The sequence below is a fragment of the Phyllostomus discolor genome, chromosome 9, assembly GCF_004126475.2.
Source record: "Phyllostomus discolor isolate MPI-MPIP mPhyDis1 chromosome 9, mPhyDis1.pri.v3, whole genome shotgun sequence".
NCBI lineage: Eukaryota > Metazoa > Chordata > Mammalia > Chiroptera > Phyllostomidae > Phyllostomus > Phyllostomus discolor.
Window position 1 is genome coordinate 96,660,725 of NC_040911.2, and position 14,132 is coordinate 96,674,856.

The 14,132-nt window shown below is 58.9% G+C and overlaps 1 protein-coding gene across 2 annotated transcripts in view; it reads right to left on the reverse strand.

Annotated features, from left to right (window-relative positions):
• Positions 1-14,132, reverse strand: part of PREX1 (phosphatidylinositol-3,4,5-trisphosphate dependent Rac exchange factor 1) — a 171,442-nt gene that overhangs the window by 10,910 nt on the left and 146,400 nt on the right. For both annotated transcript variants that reach the window (XM_036009946.1, XM_028523978.2), the window contains exons 20-31: positions 13,534-13,670; positions 12,748-12,868; positions 10,572-10,759; positions 10,120-10,281; positions 9,241-9,451; positions 8,520-8,796; positions 7,180-7,386; positions 5,773-5,861; positions 4,429-4,511; positions 4,187-4,277; positions 2,222-2,350; positions 1,002-1,043 (exon numbers count right to left, since the gene is read on the reverse strand). In XM_036009946.1, coding sequence (XP_035865839.1) covers positions 1,002-1,043; positions 2,222-2,350; positions 4,187-4,277; positions 4,429-4,511; positions 5,773-5,861; positions 7,180-7,386; positions 8,520-8,796; positions 9,241-9,451; positions 10,120-10,281; positions 10,572-10,759; positions 12,748-12,868; positions 13,534-13,670 — 1,737 coding nt within the window. The remainder of the gene's footprint in view (positions 1-1,001; positions 1,044-2,221; positions 2,351-4,186; positions 4,278-4,428; positions 4,512-5,772; positions 5,862-7,179; positions 7,387-8,519; positions 8,797-9,240; positions 9,452-10,119; positions 10,282-10,571; positions 10,760-12,747; positions 12,869-13,533; positions 13,671-14,132) is intronic.

Below are 14,132 nucleotides of genomic sequence, written 5' to 3' on the forward strand. Positions count from 1 at the left end.
CCATCGGCAGCCCCGAGCCCCACAGCCCTGACCCAGAACCCACCTCTGGGCCCAGCGGGCCACCTATCTGGGGCCAACTTGCCAAAGATGAATCCCGGCCACCAAACGCCAACCCCACAAAAATTAACTCTCCAAAAGCAAGCCACTTTGAACTCCAGTCTCTCGACAACCCATCTGCTTTGTGACTCTCCCTCGGCGTCCCAACACCCTCGCTCAGTCCTCTCCCCACGGGCCAGGGGTTTCCTCCACCTTGACTGGCTGGAGGCCAACGGCGCCAGGCAACGCTGCCGAGCTCCACAGTTTAAGAAGTGCAGTTTACTGTCTGCTCCATTTCTGAGGAGCGCGCCTTCCTCCCGCCTGCCCCTCCCTTGCCCCTGCTCTTGACATGGTTTGCGGAACCGGACAATTTTGGGCAATCGCTCATTCACGGTCCCGATCTTCTGGGAGGGATTATTTTTGATGACTGGCTCTGGCCAACTGGTTCTCAGACACCGGTTCTGACCTAGACCCTATTCTGGCTGCCCCTCCGTGGAGAGGAAGTTCTGAAAACAAGGGAGGGGCCAAGAACACCTCCCCACTTCCCCAGGCCCACCCTCTGCCCTTTCCTCCTCCCCACTGTCTGCCGGGGAAGAGTCCCAGGCAGGGCTGCGGCCTCGACTGGCAAACTCCCTGTCTAGTCACCGGTCCTCTGTCCTGTGTCCTCCTCAAGATCTGCCCAGGCCTGGGAGGTGATGAGACAGACACAGGGCTCCAGTTCCAGGGCCCTGAGACTGGTCCCCCACCCCCCCGCACTCAGGAGGAGGAAACGACCCCTGAGGTCTTTGCAGTTCTTAGAGGTGTGAGAGGCCCGGTGTTGCCCTCCCCCTCCCCCACTGCGACCTCAGCCAACAGAAGGGACCTCCCCTGGGCTGCAGTCACGAGCACCCGTGGCCAGGGTGGCCTCCCCTGGGTGCAGCTGGGCATGTGCCCGTCACAGATGGCTGCCCCGTCACAGCCCTCACCTGTGCACTTCAGCAGGGCCAGGAGCAGCTGGTTCTTCCCATCTGGCAGGAGAAGGAACGGAGAGAAAAGGGTGGGCCCAGAGGGGTTAGCAGGGAACTCCAGCAGAGCTGGGCCCTCCCTGCAGCCTGAGCTGAACCCTGCGTGGTGACACCCGGTACGCTGGGCACGTATGTACAGTTGTGCTGAAGAGGCTCCGATTGGATGTTGGATGAATTATAGAAACCCCCAACTTCCAGGGGACGGAACCCCAACTCTTAGCTGCATCCCAGCTGTTTGTATACACCCACCAAAGAGAGACTAAAACCAGCCCCTGCAACTCCTGGGCCAGAGCCCCCAGCCCACACCTTGTACACGCGTGTGGGCACAGGCTTGCACGTGCACATACACACAGGTGCACGTAAGCTCACATGAGCACGCAGCCACAGCCCTCTGCACACTCGGAGACGAAGCTCAGGCCTTCTGGACACAGGCCTAACATCCTGGTCTCTTTTCTTCAAAACACGGCTCTTAGGCCCGGAAGGGCTAAAAGGAAAAGTCTGAAAGGCCAGCTCAGAGTCCGCTGCTCCTGGGGGAGCGGCTCTGCAGCTGTGCGCCCCCTGCTGGCCTGAGCAAATGCTCCCTGGCCTAGGCTCCTGCTAAGCCAGGAGTCCGGGACTTCAACGCTGCCAAGGGCCAGAGAGGTAGCGTAGATGTCGCCTGCTTCCTGTGAGGCAGACGCCTGGAAGCAGGGAGTGGTGGGGGCTCTCCCACTTAAGACGGTAGCTGCCACTCATCCCCTCCCACGTGGGACTGTGGTGCCAGGTCTCCCGGCTGTTCAAGAGCGGCCGGAAATCTAGATTTTTACGTGGTTATTTCCAATAATAAAACACTGACAGCCGATTCACATTTTCTTCTACGCTATAATATTAAAACCTATCTGTGGGCCCAAGTCTGATCAGGGGGCCCCTCGCTTGTGACCTTGAAGCTGAGGAGGAGTACCTGCAGCCTTCTCAGCCCCCTCACTCTGCAGGGGAGCCCTGGGCACAAAACCAGCAGTTCCGGGGTGTCTAGTCCCCGGGCAGGACACTCAGCTGAGAAAGGGGCACCTGTTCTTCTCGCCCTCCCCGGGCATGGACAGACGTGGGACACGGAGACGGACCCACTTCTGGCCCTGCCACAGGCCACATTAAGACCCGACGGCCACAAATCCCCCCAAGTTACCCCTCCCCACCCAACCGACCTTCCACGTATTTCTGGATGTTGTCCACCAGGGTCTTGATGGAGTTGGGGAGGTTCCAGGGGTCCTCCTGGATGCTGATCTGGATCAGGCTCCGGCCACGCATTGTGCAGTCTTCTTTCTGTTTGAACTCTGGGGTAGGAGAGCGGTGTGAGGACAGGAAAGGGATGGAGGTGGCTTTGGGGAACGGTGGCACAAAGGCCTACGTCCCGTCACCAGACTCCAAGGCTCAGAATCCTCAGAATCTGAGACCGAGGATGCTGGCAGGACTCCCGGGTACTACCTGGCCCACAGAGGGGAGCAAATACACGGCATGGCAAGTGTGCTGCTGATTCACAGTGCCATACCCACGGCAGACATCACTCATCGACCTCTGCACCCCTTCCTTCTGGTCTGAGGCATGACTCCTCACAGCGGAACCAAGGCAGTGCAGACATCACAAATCAATTGCTGCATTCCCTTCTCCTAAGCATGGATGTCGTCACAGAAGGATTCTTAGGTACTATCTCCTCGCAGCCACATCAATCAAGCAGACACAGGAGTCAGAACCTAGTCTAACCTTCTCCCTACACAGAGGAGGAAGCCCAGGCACAGAAGGGGAAGGTGCCCCGCCCAGAGTCACACAGCTGGGTAGTGACGGAGCTGGGACTTGGACCTGGCCCCAGCAAGACCGTTCCAAGGCCAAGCAGACACAGGCCCCTGTCTCTTGGGCCTCATCCCTGCTACAGGGCCCAGGTTCCTGAGGGATCTGTGGTTGGGTGCCTCCGGGTTTGCTGTCTCTGCGTCCTCAGGTCCGTCCCTGGAAGACGTGATCCTGAGACAGCAGGAGGGGCAGCCGCGCCAGGGCACCCCAACTCTTCACACTTCCCACCCTTATTCAGGAGCAACTCCCTGTTCCTTTCCCTATCCCCTGCACCCAGCTGGGAGCTCCTGGAGGTCAGGGGCAGTGCCGCATTCCTCTGAGGGTCCGCAGCGCCCAGCACAAGGCCTGGCACAAGCTGGCTCCTGGGAATTATTTCCTGGAGGGATACAGATGCATGGATGGTGGGTGCATGGACGGATGGGTGGGTGGGTGGGTGGGTAAATGAGAGGGAAGGCAGGTGGGGGGACACACACGTCAGTTCCTTTGCTCTCACTCATCTCCAGAAGAAAGTCTCCGTTTGGTGCTGCTAAGCCCTCAGCGCCTTCTCTAACCACGGACCCCACTCGGGGAGGAACGGATCACGCTGGGCAGGGACCGGTGCCCGACTGCAGTGCGGTGGCACTGTTTTGTGGCTGTTCCCGTTGACCTTACCAGGGTCACTGTTTTTTATGGCATGCTACACAGGTCTTCCGTATATAGGGAGTTCAGTAAGTTCCCTTAATAATTCAATTTTTACAAGGGTGACGGTTTTTCACAAAAGTTATGTCCATAATAACGCAGGCAGCAAATAACATGGTTTTTAAAACTGTGAGCGTGTGGGTAGATTCGGTGAATCCGGGGCAAGTGACGGAGGAGGGCTGAAGGCGCTGAGGTCTGGCCAACCGAGCTCCGTTCCCTCCCCACCTGCCACGTGCGGACGGACGGATGGACAGACCGCAGCCCAGAGCGGCCGAGGACCGGCCCAGGGCCCCATGCATTTTCGCTGTGGAGAGCCAGCAAGGGCCAGTTTCAGGCTCTGCAGGGCACACGGCCTCTGTCTCATGTCCTTTGTTTCTTCATTCTGTTCTGTGTTCACTGCTCTTCGTAAGCGAAAGCATGCCTGTCAGGCCACAGTCTACACAGAACCAGGCTGCGGGCTGCACTGGGCCCGTGGCTGGACTTGCCGACCCCCAGAAGAGCCCACCAGCCATGGGGCAGGAGAGGGGCAGAGCTAAGGGTGTGAGCCGTGTCCTGCCCCCACCCCGAACGTGGTCCCCATCATTGCTGTCTCCTGGCTGGACGCTGGAGGTCATTCCGAGCCCTGCAGGGGGCGCCCCTGTGCTCACCTTGCAAACTGTGGTCCATGGGGAAATGCTTGGTCTCTTCGAAAGCCCTGCTCATGACGGCCCCCTTGAGGAGCGCGTGGATGGAGTCCACCTGGCCGGCAGAAGCGCGGGGTTAGTGGGGCCCCTCGGCCCTCCAAGCTGCAGAGACCCCTGATCCACGGCCCCTGCCCTGGCTCCTGGGTTCTCACCAGGGGTGACGGAGGGAACCCAAGGTCAGGCCGGGGTGGGCACAAAGGTCCTACCTGGTTAAACAGATGCTCCAGGCAGCCGTGCAGCTTGTCCTGCTTGTCCGACGGAATCCGCATGTCACAGGGCAGCTCGTCCCCTGGCAGAGGGAAGGAGCCGCAGCCATCAGCGAACAACTCCTGCCCCATCTCGTGCCCTCCCGACGTCCTTCCCAAGAAGACGACGTAAGTACAGAGCCCCAAAACCCACGGTGGGTCTGGGGCCTGACAGACTCGGGCCCTGGCTCTGTGGCCCTGGGCAAAGCCCTTGGCCTCTCTGGGCCTCAGTTCCTTCACCTTCAAAATAGGCAACAGGAGGTAACGCGCTACAGCTGTAGGCCATCGTTATCATTCCCCACACTGCCCGTGTGTGAGGAGGCTGCGAGCCAGAGAGACAGGGCGGGGCTCCAGGCCTCCGGATCTACCCCCCCGAGCTGTGTCAGCCCAACCCGCTGCCATGGGCCCCATCCTCCCTAAAACCTCCTGAGGGATGGTGTGTATCTAGCTGCGCATCTTATGTGATGAAATATTTATCTCAAGTTCAGCAACAGCTTCGGTTTTACTTGAGCTGCTTTTTCTGCCGTTAAATTGGGAAAAAAAATTAAAATTAAATTTTTATGCCCAGACTACCACTGGAAGGTCACCCCAGGCAGCCGGGACTCGGGGAGCCTGGGCAGCAGGTGGGTGGGTGGGAAGGGTGTGCGGGAGGCCTGTCCCCGCCCGCCCTCTCGCGCCTTCACGGTCATAAACCACGCAGATGTATGACCTGCTCACAAAATAGAATCGTTAGAGGCTGAAATCAATGAAACCAAAATCAAAACAAATTTCAGTCCCTCAGAAAAAGCTCTTAAGGACAGTGTAACCTGATTCGTGGGGTATTCTTTATGTCTGTTTATCCACCCAGCCATCCGCCCACGTGTCCATTTGTGCAGAAGTACGTAGCCACCCATGGTCTCCAAATGTCCCTGGTGGTCACTTCTGGGGGACCTAATGTTCATGTACTTCTTTTGAGCTCTTCCGTGTCATCTGAATGTCTGGTTTGCAAACAAGCTGCTTTTATGGAAACCATCGGGTCACCCTGTTTTGGTGACGTCACAGCAACTCATCACAATCTCTAGCTGCACCGTGTGCATTTCATCAGCTCCGTGCCCACGACACACGACATGTGTGGGGAACATTGGCTCCATGAGGGCCAGGGTCTCTTGTGCTCCATAACATGTGCCCAGGGAGTGAATGAAAGGCAAGACATGATCACACTATGCAAACGTGACATGAAATGAGACACCGCAGAGTAAAGTGTAATAAACTGGAACTCAAACAACATCTCGCGCGGTGGCCGCGGGGGGGGCGCGCTGCACTCACCAGAGCCCATCTCGTCGCTGCCCAGGTAGGAGCTGTTGCTTCGCACGCTGGTGTACGACAGGACGGAGTCCCGGTTGCTGTTGCACTCACTGCGAAGGGGCGGAGAGGAAGACGGCGGTCACCCTCCAGCCCACACCTCTGCTCCCGGCACCCAGGACCCGCCTCCTGGAGCGTGGACAGAACTCCTGGCTCCTCGGGTGGGCGACCGGCCCTGGGTGGTGCTGCAGGCCGGCTGCCAGTGCCAGGGACGGGGAAGGGCGGCCTGCTGGGTGTTCCGGCAGCGGAGAAACATTTCCGGCCCTGCTCAGAAATGCAGAGCCAGCGGGAGGGCAGCAGACGGCTCTCATCTGGGTGCACACCCCTGCCACGCCCCTCGTTGCATAGCCCGGTCCCTGGACACGTGTGCACCTGCCACACTCAACCACACGGCTGCGTGTCCTGCCTCCCCAGCCTGGCTGGGGACCTCACAAGGACAGGGACTGCGTCCTCTGAGCCTGTATCCCAGCAACTCAGAAGGCACAGAGACCAAAAGCCACAACCCTGACATTCTTCCCTTCGCCTTTTGACAGTAAAAGAAAGAACCGGAGGGCCCAGACACGTAAGAATGGAGACCCAGAGAGACGGAGAAGTCTCGGGCCATGGACACGAGGTGCTGGGAACACCCGGTTATGGAGAAGCCGCGCCCGAAGCACGGGCTGGTCAGACCCTGGAGGACGGAAAGGACACGGGTGCCGGAGGCCTGGGGCGCGGGCCTTTCTCGCCAGACGCCGTCAGTTCTGCGCTCTGCCCGCACACAGCTGACGCGCCCCCACCCCCACGTTCCACACGTCCCGCCACCTTTCCCAGGAGCCCGCGGGGCTTGCTGATTTGTGGGAAGGACTTCCACTTACCCGCTGTACGTCTTATTACAGGAAATTGAGTTTTTAGTCCATTTAATCCACTAATTAGGACTTCACTGATCTCGTTATAATGAGCTTAACCAGCAGAAAAACAATTCCGATCCTCTCGGAGTTCGGAGGAAAAAGAAATCGTCCTCCTCCTCGGGCCGAGAGAAAATAAACCGCCCGCTGCAGACGCCACGGGCGCTTTGAGCCACGCCAAGATGCAGACTTTTCCTCCGGCCGCGTTCCGCCAGCGAGTGCAGCGTGGAAGTGGAGCGGAACGGGTGGGTGGTGGCCACAAGGGGACAGACCATGAAACATCAGCCTCGGGGCGGGGTGGGCGGGGCAGCTGGGCGGCTTTGAGGGCTCAGGTAACCCCCGGAACCACAGGGTCTGGCGACGCTGCCCCATCCCCCTGCTTCCTGGGAAATGTCCCTCTGATTCTGACTTTCCCACAAGTCAGCGGCCTCAGCTGTCCCGCTGGCCCTCCACGCCAAAGCCCGCAGGACGCCCACGGGGGCCCCACCTGTAGGAGTCACGGTAGCTCATGGTGTCATGACCCGAGTCCTCCTGATCCTCCTCAGACACCTTGAAGCACACTTTCTTCATGCCCCCGTGGTCGGTCCTGTCCATCTCACTCTCCTCGCTGACCGGCGGGGAGGACGAGGCCTCCTCGGCCAGGGGCGGATCGCAGGACCCCCCAGAGGTGGGCTCCGTGATGGTGGACAGCAGCCTGTGGGAGCGAAGACCTGGACTTTAAAATCACGTGCCCGTGGGCTCCGTGAAGGCTCCGGGCAAGGCCCTGACCTCAGGCCTCACCTTTGACCCTAACAGAGGGAGCCATCAAATGCTCTGTGTCCCTTCCCTGAGAATCCCACTAGCAACTTGGCAGGTGTACATACACAGTCCCTCCTGTAGGGGGCATGAGATACAGAGGTTCTCTGTTTCACCACCAAGTTACACCGAGTTCAAGGCCCCAGGGATGAGCAGGCCCCAGGGATGCTGCGGAGTATATGAGGCACCCGACAGCCCCTCCGAGGATAACCCAGCGCCCACATCGACAGCGCTGAGGTCGAGGAACCCTGCTTTAAACCTAACCAGCCTGCTCCTACCTGCCTAGCAAAATTAATGACGCCTCAGTGTCGTCTGGTACCTGGTCCATGTTCCAATGTCCCTGAGGGTCTCGCACGCGTCTGTTCTCAGATGGTGCGTGAGAAACAGAACCCTAGCCAGGTCCAGATGCACGGTTTGCTTGGTACGTCTCCCAAATCTCTTCTCTATCAGATCACCCTCTTCCTCCTCCCCACCCCATCACGTATTGAAGAAACCAGGTCCTTTGTCCTCTGGAATCGCCCTCCCCCTGCATGTAGCCATCTGCGTCCCCCAGGCGGCCTGTCACCAGCCTCCACCCGCACCGCCCGCCGTGGAGCAGTGAGGGACACCCAGAGCGCCGCTGATCCAAGTGTGGGCGAGCACACTTGGCACGTGCTGCCATATGTGTGCCCAGCTCCATCACACTGAAGGGACATCGTGTCCTGCCATCTCGCTCTCTGTTCCAATTATCAAGTCCCCCAAACCGCTCACCAAATAGCCTGTGCTGAGGGTTGCTGCCTACCCCCGTTACTTCATGAGAAAAGCGGCTCTCGGTCGGGGGTGGTTTCATACACCCAAATACCCCGAGGGGGCGTCTGGCAACGTCTGCAGATATTTGTGCTTCTCGCAGCCGGGGAACAGGGAGGCTACAGGCATCCAGGGACGCTGACAAATAGCCCGTGAGGCACAGGACAGCTCCCCACGACAAAGCATCCTGACTCTAACGCCCCTCCCCCCACTCCCCCCCCCCGCCCCCCCAGGGCCAGGGCTCACCTGTTGATCTGGGTGACATACTGCTTCATCTCCTTCAGGGCCACATCCAGTTTGGTGAAGAGCTGCAGGTAGGCGTCCTGGATCTCACGGTCCTCCTGCTTGAGGAGAAAGCTCAGGCCCCGGTCCTCCGGGCCCAGAGCCCCATTGGCCGGCCCAGTGCTGCTGTCCTGGAGACCTTGGCGTTGAGGGTCCCCGTCCACAGCAGGCAGGCACTTCCAGGAGGGGGCCGCCATGGTGGTGATGCAGTGCTGGGTGTAGGACATAGGGTTCAGGTGGCCTGCACGGAGAGAGGGAGAACTCGCCTGGAAACAGTGCCCAGACACCCACAATCCCCTTGGACAAACGTATATATAAACCCACGTTAAGGATCTCAATGAATGAGAAAATTTCCCCTTTTAAATATTATCTTAACCCACTAGATTACTTCAGAAGGAAGTTTTGCTTTGGTGCTAATATGTCTTTAACTACTGTGATTTTTTTCCCTGTCTGGAAGGCAGACATGATGACTGGTACTCCAGCAGCCATCCTGTTCCATGAGGCATCCTTCAGGATGAAAGCCACATAGAGAGATGAGGGTGTAGAAAGGCAGGAGCCTAGGTCCCCTGATGACTGACTATGAAGCCACTGTTCCAGCCCTGGACCACCGGCTGCCAGACATGTTTCTGTTCAGTATCTGTAGCGTGGGATCCCAACACGATTTCTAACAGACACATGCCGTTACCTTGCTCTGGGTCAAGGCCAATGAGGGAGGGTTTGCGACCAAAGCGAATGCTGAAGGACCTGCCGATGGAGGGAGTGGTCTTGGGGTAGGACACTTCCATGACGTTGATGTGGCAGTTGGTGGGGCAAAAGTCCAGGCCACACAGCGGATGGGGTTCCAGAGTTGCCTGTTTGAAGGGTGGGCTGACCCTGCTCTTCAGCTGGGCTGCAAACTGACAAAGGTGGGGACGGGGAGGTCATGATTCAGGACTCAGGGAACCCTGGCCCGTCCCCTGTACCCACGTCATCCTGGCCTAGGCCTGACACTCCAAATGGGGCAACATGAACAGCTCCAATGGAAGAGCGGATTCCCCTATTCTGCCTTTCCGTGGGTCCGGACGTCAGGGAAAGTCTGAAAAAATCTGAGGCCCACATCCATTGCCCCACTTCAGCTGCGCATGTGCGCCACCCTGGAGGGACCACCTCTCCCCAACCCCAGCCCCTGCGGCTCAGGTAAGCTGCCTCCCCGTCCCTGCAGTGACCGATACGGGGCTGGGCAGGGCACCCGAGCGAAGCCAACAAGAGCTCTCATCCAGTCCCTTTTCTATGCGGGCTGTTAAGGTCAGAGCTACTACTGGGGACCCCTTGGTCACCACATGAAAATGGCCCACCTGAGAGCAAAGTCCACACGGGAAAATAGAGTCAAGAGAAGGAGGGAGGCCAGGTTCTGGGGGCAGGGCTACCTGTCTCAGCACCTGACACAGCCAGGCCTGCAGCTCCCCTCTGGGTCCTTCAGTACTTTAAACCCATAAACCCTCCCCTTTGTCTAAGCTAAGCGGGGGGTGGGGCTCGACCCGTACAACCCGAGTCCTCCGGGCCGAGGCCCCACGGGCGCAGGTACCTCCTGATAGCAGGCGATCCTCTGGCCGATGCTCTCCAGCTTGGTGTCGCAGATGTTACGGAACTCGAAGTGGGACATGGTCTTGATGTTGTTGCTCAGGGCCATGAGCCGCCCGCAGTTCTGCACGAAGACGCTGTCGTCGGCAGCAAAGGCCTCGAGGATCTGCAGAAACATCGGCAACTGCTGAGCACACGCTCTCCACCAAGGGGGTGCCATAGGCAATTTATCTGCAGTGACTCCTGCGTGCCCCTGATAACCCCTGCCAGGTCAGGGCTGTTACGGGCCCATTTTGCAGATGCACAAACTGAGGCTAAAGAGATAAGTCACTCTCCTAACTCCCATGTGGTAGGGCAGAGACTAGAATTCAGGGCCCCAGGCTAACTCTGAGAAAATGGGAATCAGGCTGCTCCACCCCCACCCAGCACCCAGGACAGGGCAGGGCCCAGCAAGACCTTGGCAGTGAGGCCGAAGCAGCCGCGGGGCTCCACGATCTTCTCCAGCACGTGACACTTGACGCCGGCTGTGCTCGCGTACTCATACACCACGCCGTGCTCCAGGTGCACGTTGTCCACAGTCAGGCTGACCACAGGGCTGTCCTCCTGCAGGCTCAGCTGGGGACCCAGGGACAGCAAGGGGAAGGCTGAAAGCCAAAAGGATAGGCAACCCTGAGCAGGGGGCTCCACCCCGCAGCCAGCCCGCCCGCTGGCCCAGCACCGAGGACAGCTCCTGCTGCCCGGACGAGGAAACCGAAGTCTGTGCTACAGCCCTGTTCGGTTCTGCCAGCCAGCTGTTAGACTGTAGGCCAGCTATTAGCCAGCCAGCTGATAGGCCTGGCCTATCAGCATACTCGATTTCCCCTATTCACAGTGACTGGTTCAGAAATGAGCATGTGACCCAAGCTGGGCCAATGAGAGTCAACTCTGGGATTTTTGTTGGATCTACGAAGAAGGGGACATTCTCTTTTCAACCGGATTCCAAGCTGCCAGAACCACCACATGGAGAAAACAGCATGTGAAAGGAAACCCAACACAGAGGGGGCAGAGCTGAAAGCTGAAGAGAAAGAGACTCTTCAGGAGACTCTATTAAAGCACTGGATCAAGCCAGACCTGAAGCTTGTGTGACCCTACTCAGATTTTTTAGTTTTCTGAGTCAATGCTTTTAGGTAGCCCAGATTCAGACCCAATTCACATGGACCCAAGAGAGGCGGACTCCTCAGAAACCACACAGTTAGAAAGTAACATATCTAGGACACAAAGAAGGCAAGGCATGACATATGTTAATAATACATGCAGTGAAGAAAAACAGAATAAGGAGACACGGGGACAGAAGGGCACTCAGGGACGGCCTCTGGGGAGGTGACATTCAAGAAGGGAGATGAGTGAGATAAGAAATTCTCTAAAGGAGAGCATTCCGGACACAGGGCACTGCAAGTGCAAAGGGCCTGGGGCAGGAGCACACTTGGGTGCTGGGTGGGTGAAGCGGAGAGGGCAAGTGGAAAGGGATGAGAGGTGAGGCTGGAGGGCCTGGCTGGGCTGAAGACCACGCTGAGGACTCGGTCTCTGTCCTGAGGAGGGTGAGAGTCATTGGAAGGTTTTCTTCTCTTTTCCGAGACTAGCCCAGAGGAGGACAGGGAAGGTGGAGCAGGGAGGACAGTGAGCAGGCCACCGCAGCACTCCTGGTGGAAATGATGGGGGCTTGGACCGGGCAGCAATGGAGGTGGTGGGAAGCGTCTGACCCCGGATGCATGAGAAAGGCAGAGGCAACAAGAAGGCAGAGGGGTGTAGGAGAAAGAGAGCGGCTGAGGGAGACTCTGAGGTCAGGGGCCTGAGAATCTGGAAGGATGGCGATGGGGCCCTCAGGGGCAGAGCGGGTTTCAGGGGAAGGTCAGGTGTTCAATTCTGGCCACGCAAAGTCTGTGCAGCCTGTCAGACACTGGGGGCGGGGAGGGGGGTAGATAGAAAGACGGGTCTGGAGGTCAGGGCTGAGGCTGCGCTGGAGAGAGAAATGTGGGAGGAGCTTGAGATGGGCAGAATAAAGGCCCCAGAAAGACGCCCCCAGCTTCATCCCCGGACTCTGCAAGGACGCTGTTACAAGGCAAGAGGAAATTGCAGCTGCTGATGGAACTAAGGTTCTAATCAGGTGACTCTGCAACGGGTTGATCCCGCTGACCCAGGGGAACTGGACGCAATCACAAGGGTCCGTAAATGGGGAAGACGGAGGCAGAAGAGGCGGAATTAGGGAGACAGCAGGTGAGAAGGACTCGGGCCGACGCTGCGGGCTCTGCAGACGGAGGAGGAAGAGGAAGAGGGCTGCGAGCCCAGGAGCGCAGACAGCTTCTGGAAGCTGCAACAGGCACACGCATGGGCCGCAGAAAGGAACTCGGGCCTGCTGCCACCTTGCGCCCAGCCCAGGGAGACTCCTTCCGGACTTGCGACCTGCAGGGCTGTGACAGACACGGGTGCCGTTTCAGCCGCCGGGTTTGCGGGGCTCCGTTGCAGCAGCCGCAGGAACCTGCTACAGAGCTGCTGGCGGCCAGATGGACGGGGAGGGATCAGGGAAGGGAGCAGACACAGACGAGGACCCAGGCCCCGCGGGAGTCGCTGTCACACTGCCCGCCCGTCCTGTTACCTGAGTCGGACTGGTCTTCCTCCCGGGCCCCCTCGCCGCCGGGGTCCTCGCCAGGGGCCTCCTGGCTGGCTCGGGCCTCCTGGGCATCCTCGTGGGTGTGGTAGACCCACTGGTACAGGCCCTGTGGGGGGTGGGGGCGGAGTGAGGGGGTGGGCCATGACTCTGGGTGCCCAGGGACGAAGGCGAAAACGGTTGGTTCCCCGACTCCAAAGCTCAGGCTTTCGGCCTGGTGGTGACACTGCCTTAGGGGAGGCCCCTAAGACTTCACTCGAGAACCTTCCCGAGGGACCCCCAGTCACACTCGACCCTCACCCCCTGCAGTCTAAACTCCACACAGAAGCTGCAGAGGGGGGGCTTTGACAATGGAAGTCTCGCCTGGGGCCCCGGGGCCTAGAAACATGTCAGGCACAGAGCAGCTGCTTGATGAACACTGGATGAACCGATAAATGAGCATCACCCTCCACAGAACCCCAGCCCCAATCCGAGTGTAACACTGACTTCTACCACCAACACGAACATTGGCCCGATGTGCCTCTGTAGTGTCGCGCCCATTTCGCAGCTGTGAAAACTGAGGCCGTGAGGTATCATGGCCCAGCTCCTCCAGTTTAGGGAGGCTGAGGGGCACAGGGCCCAAGCCCAGCTCCGTCCCACCAGGTGGGCAGCCCCGCCCGACCCAGAAAGGCATGATGCCTCAGGCCTTTTCCAGAGAAGGGAGGGTACTCCTTAGCTCCTGCCCCCACCCACAGAGCAGGGCTCCCCGACCGCCTTGGCTGCCGGGTGGCTTACCAGGGTCTCTTCTCGGCGGTTCCGGAATGCCTGGAAGTGCTCCAGGACTTCCGGGGCATCGGCGTTCATCACATTGTTGCCATTGACCTTCAAGATACACTGGCCAGCACAGAGCCCTGCGGCCGCGGCCTCTGAGCCTAAGGGAGACAGGAGTGCTTGAGGCTGAGCGCCAGGCAAAGGGGGCCTGGGCCGCAGTCAAGGGCGAGTGTCCAGATGAACACTGTCCCCCACCCGCACACTCCGCCTCCAGCCCTCCCACCCTGGAGCCCCTCCCGGGCAGGGCACGGGCTGGCACTCTCACTGTGCAGACAAACACACTGAGGCTCAGAGACGCAGCAGCTAGCCCACGGTCACACAGCTTGACTTCCACCCCTGGCTCTGCCGCTACCCAACCGTGTGACCTTTGGTTAAGGTCCTTAACCTCTCTGGGCCTGAGTTTCTTCGTCTGTAACATGAAGACACTAACAAGGTCCACCCATAGGGTTTGTGAGAGACTCGGTGAGCTAAAGCGTTCAGCCCCACCCAGCTCTTAGAACATGCTCAAGAGACGGCAGCTGTTTTACTGTTTTTGCCTGGTCCACCTACAAACACCTACTCTT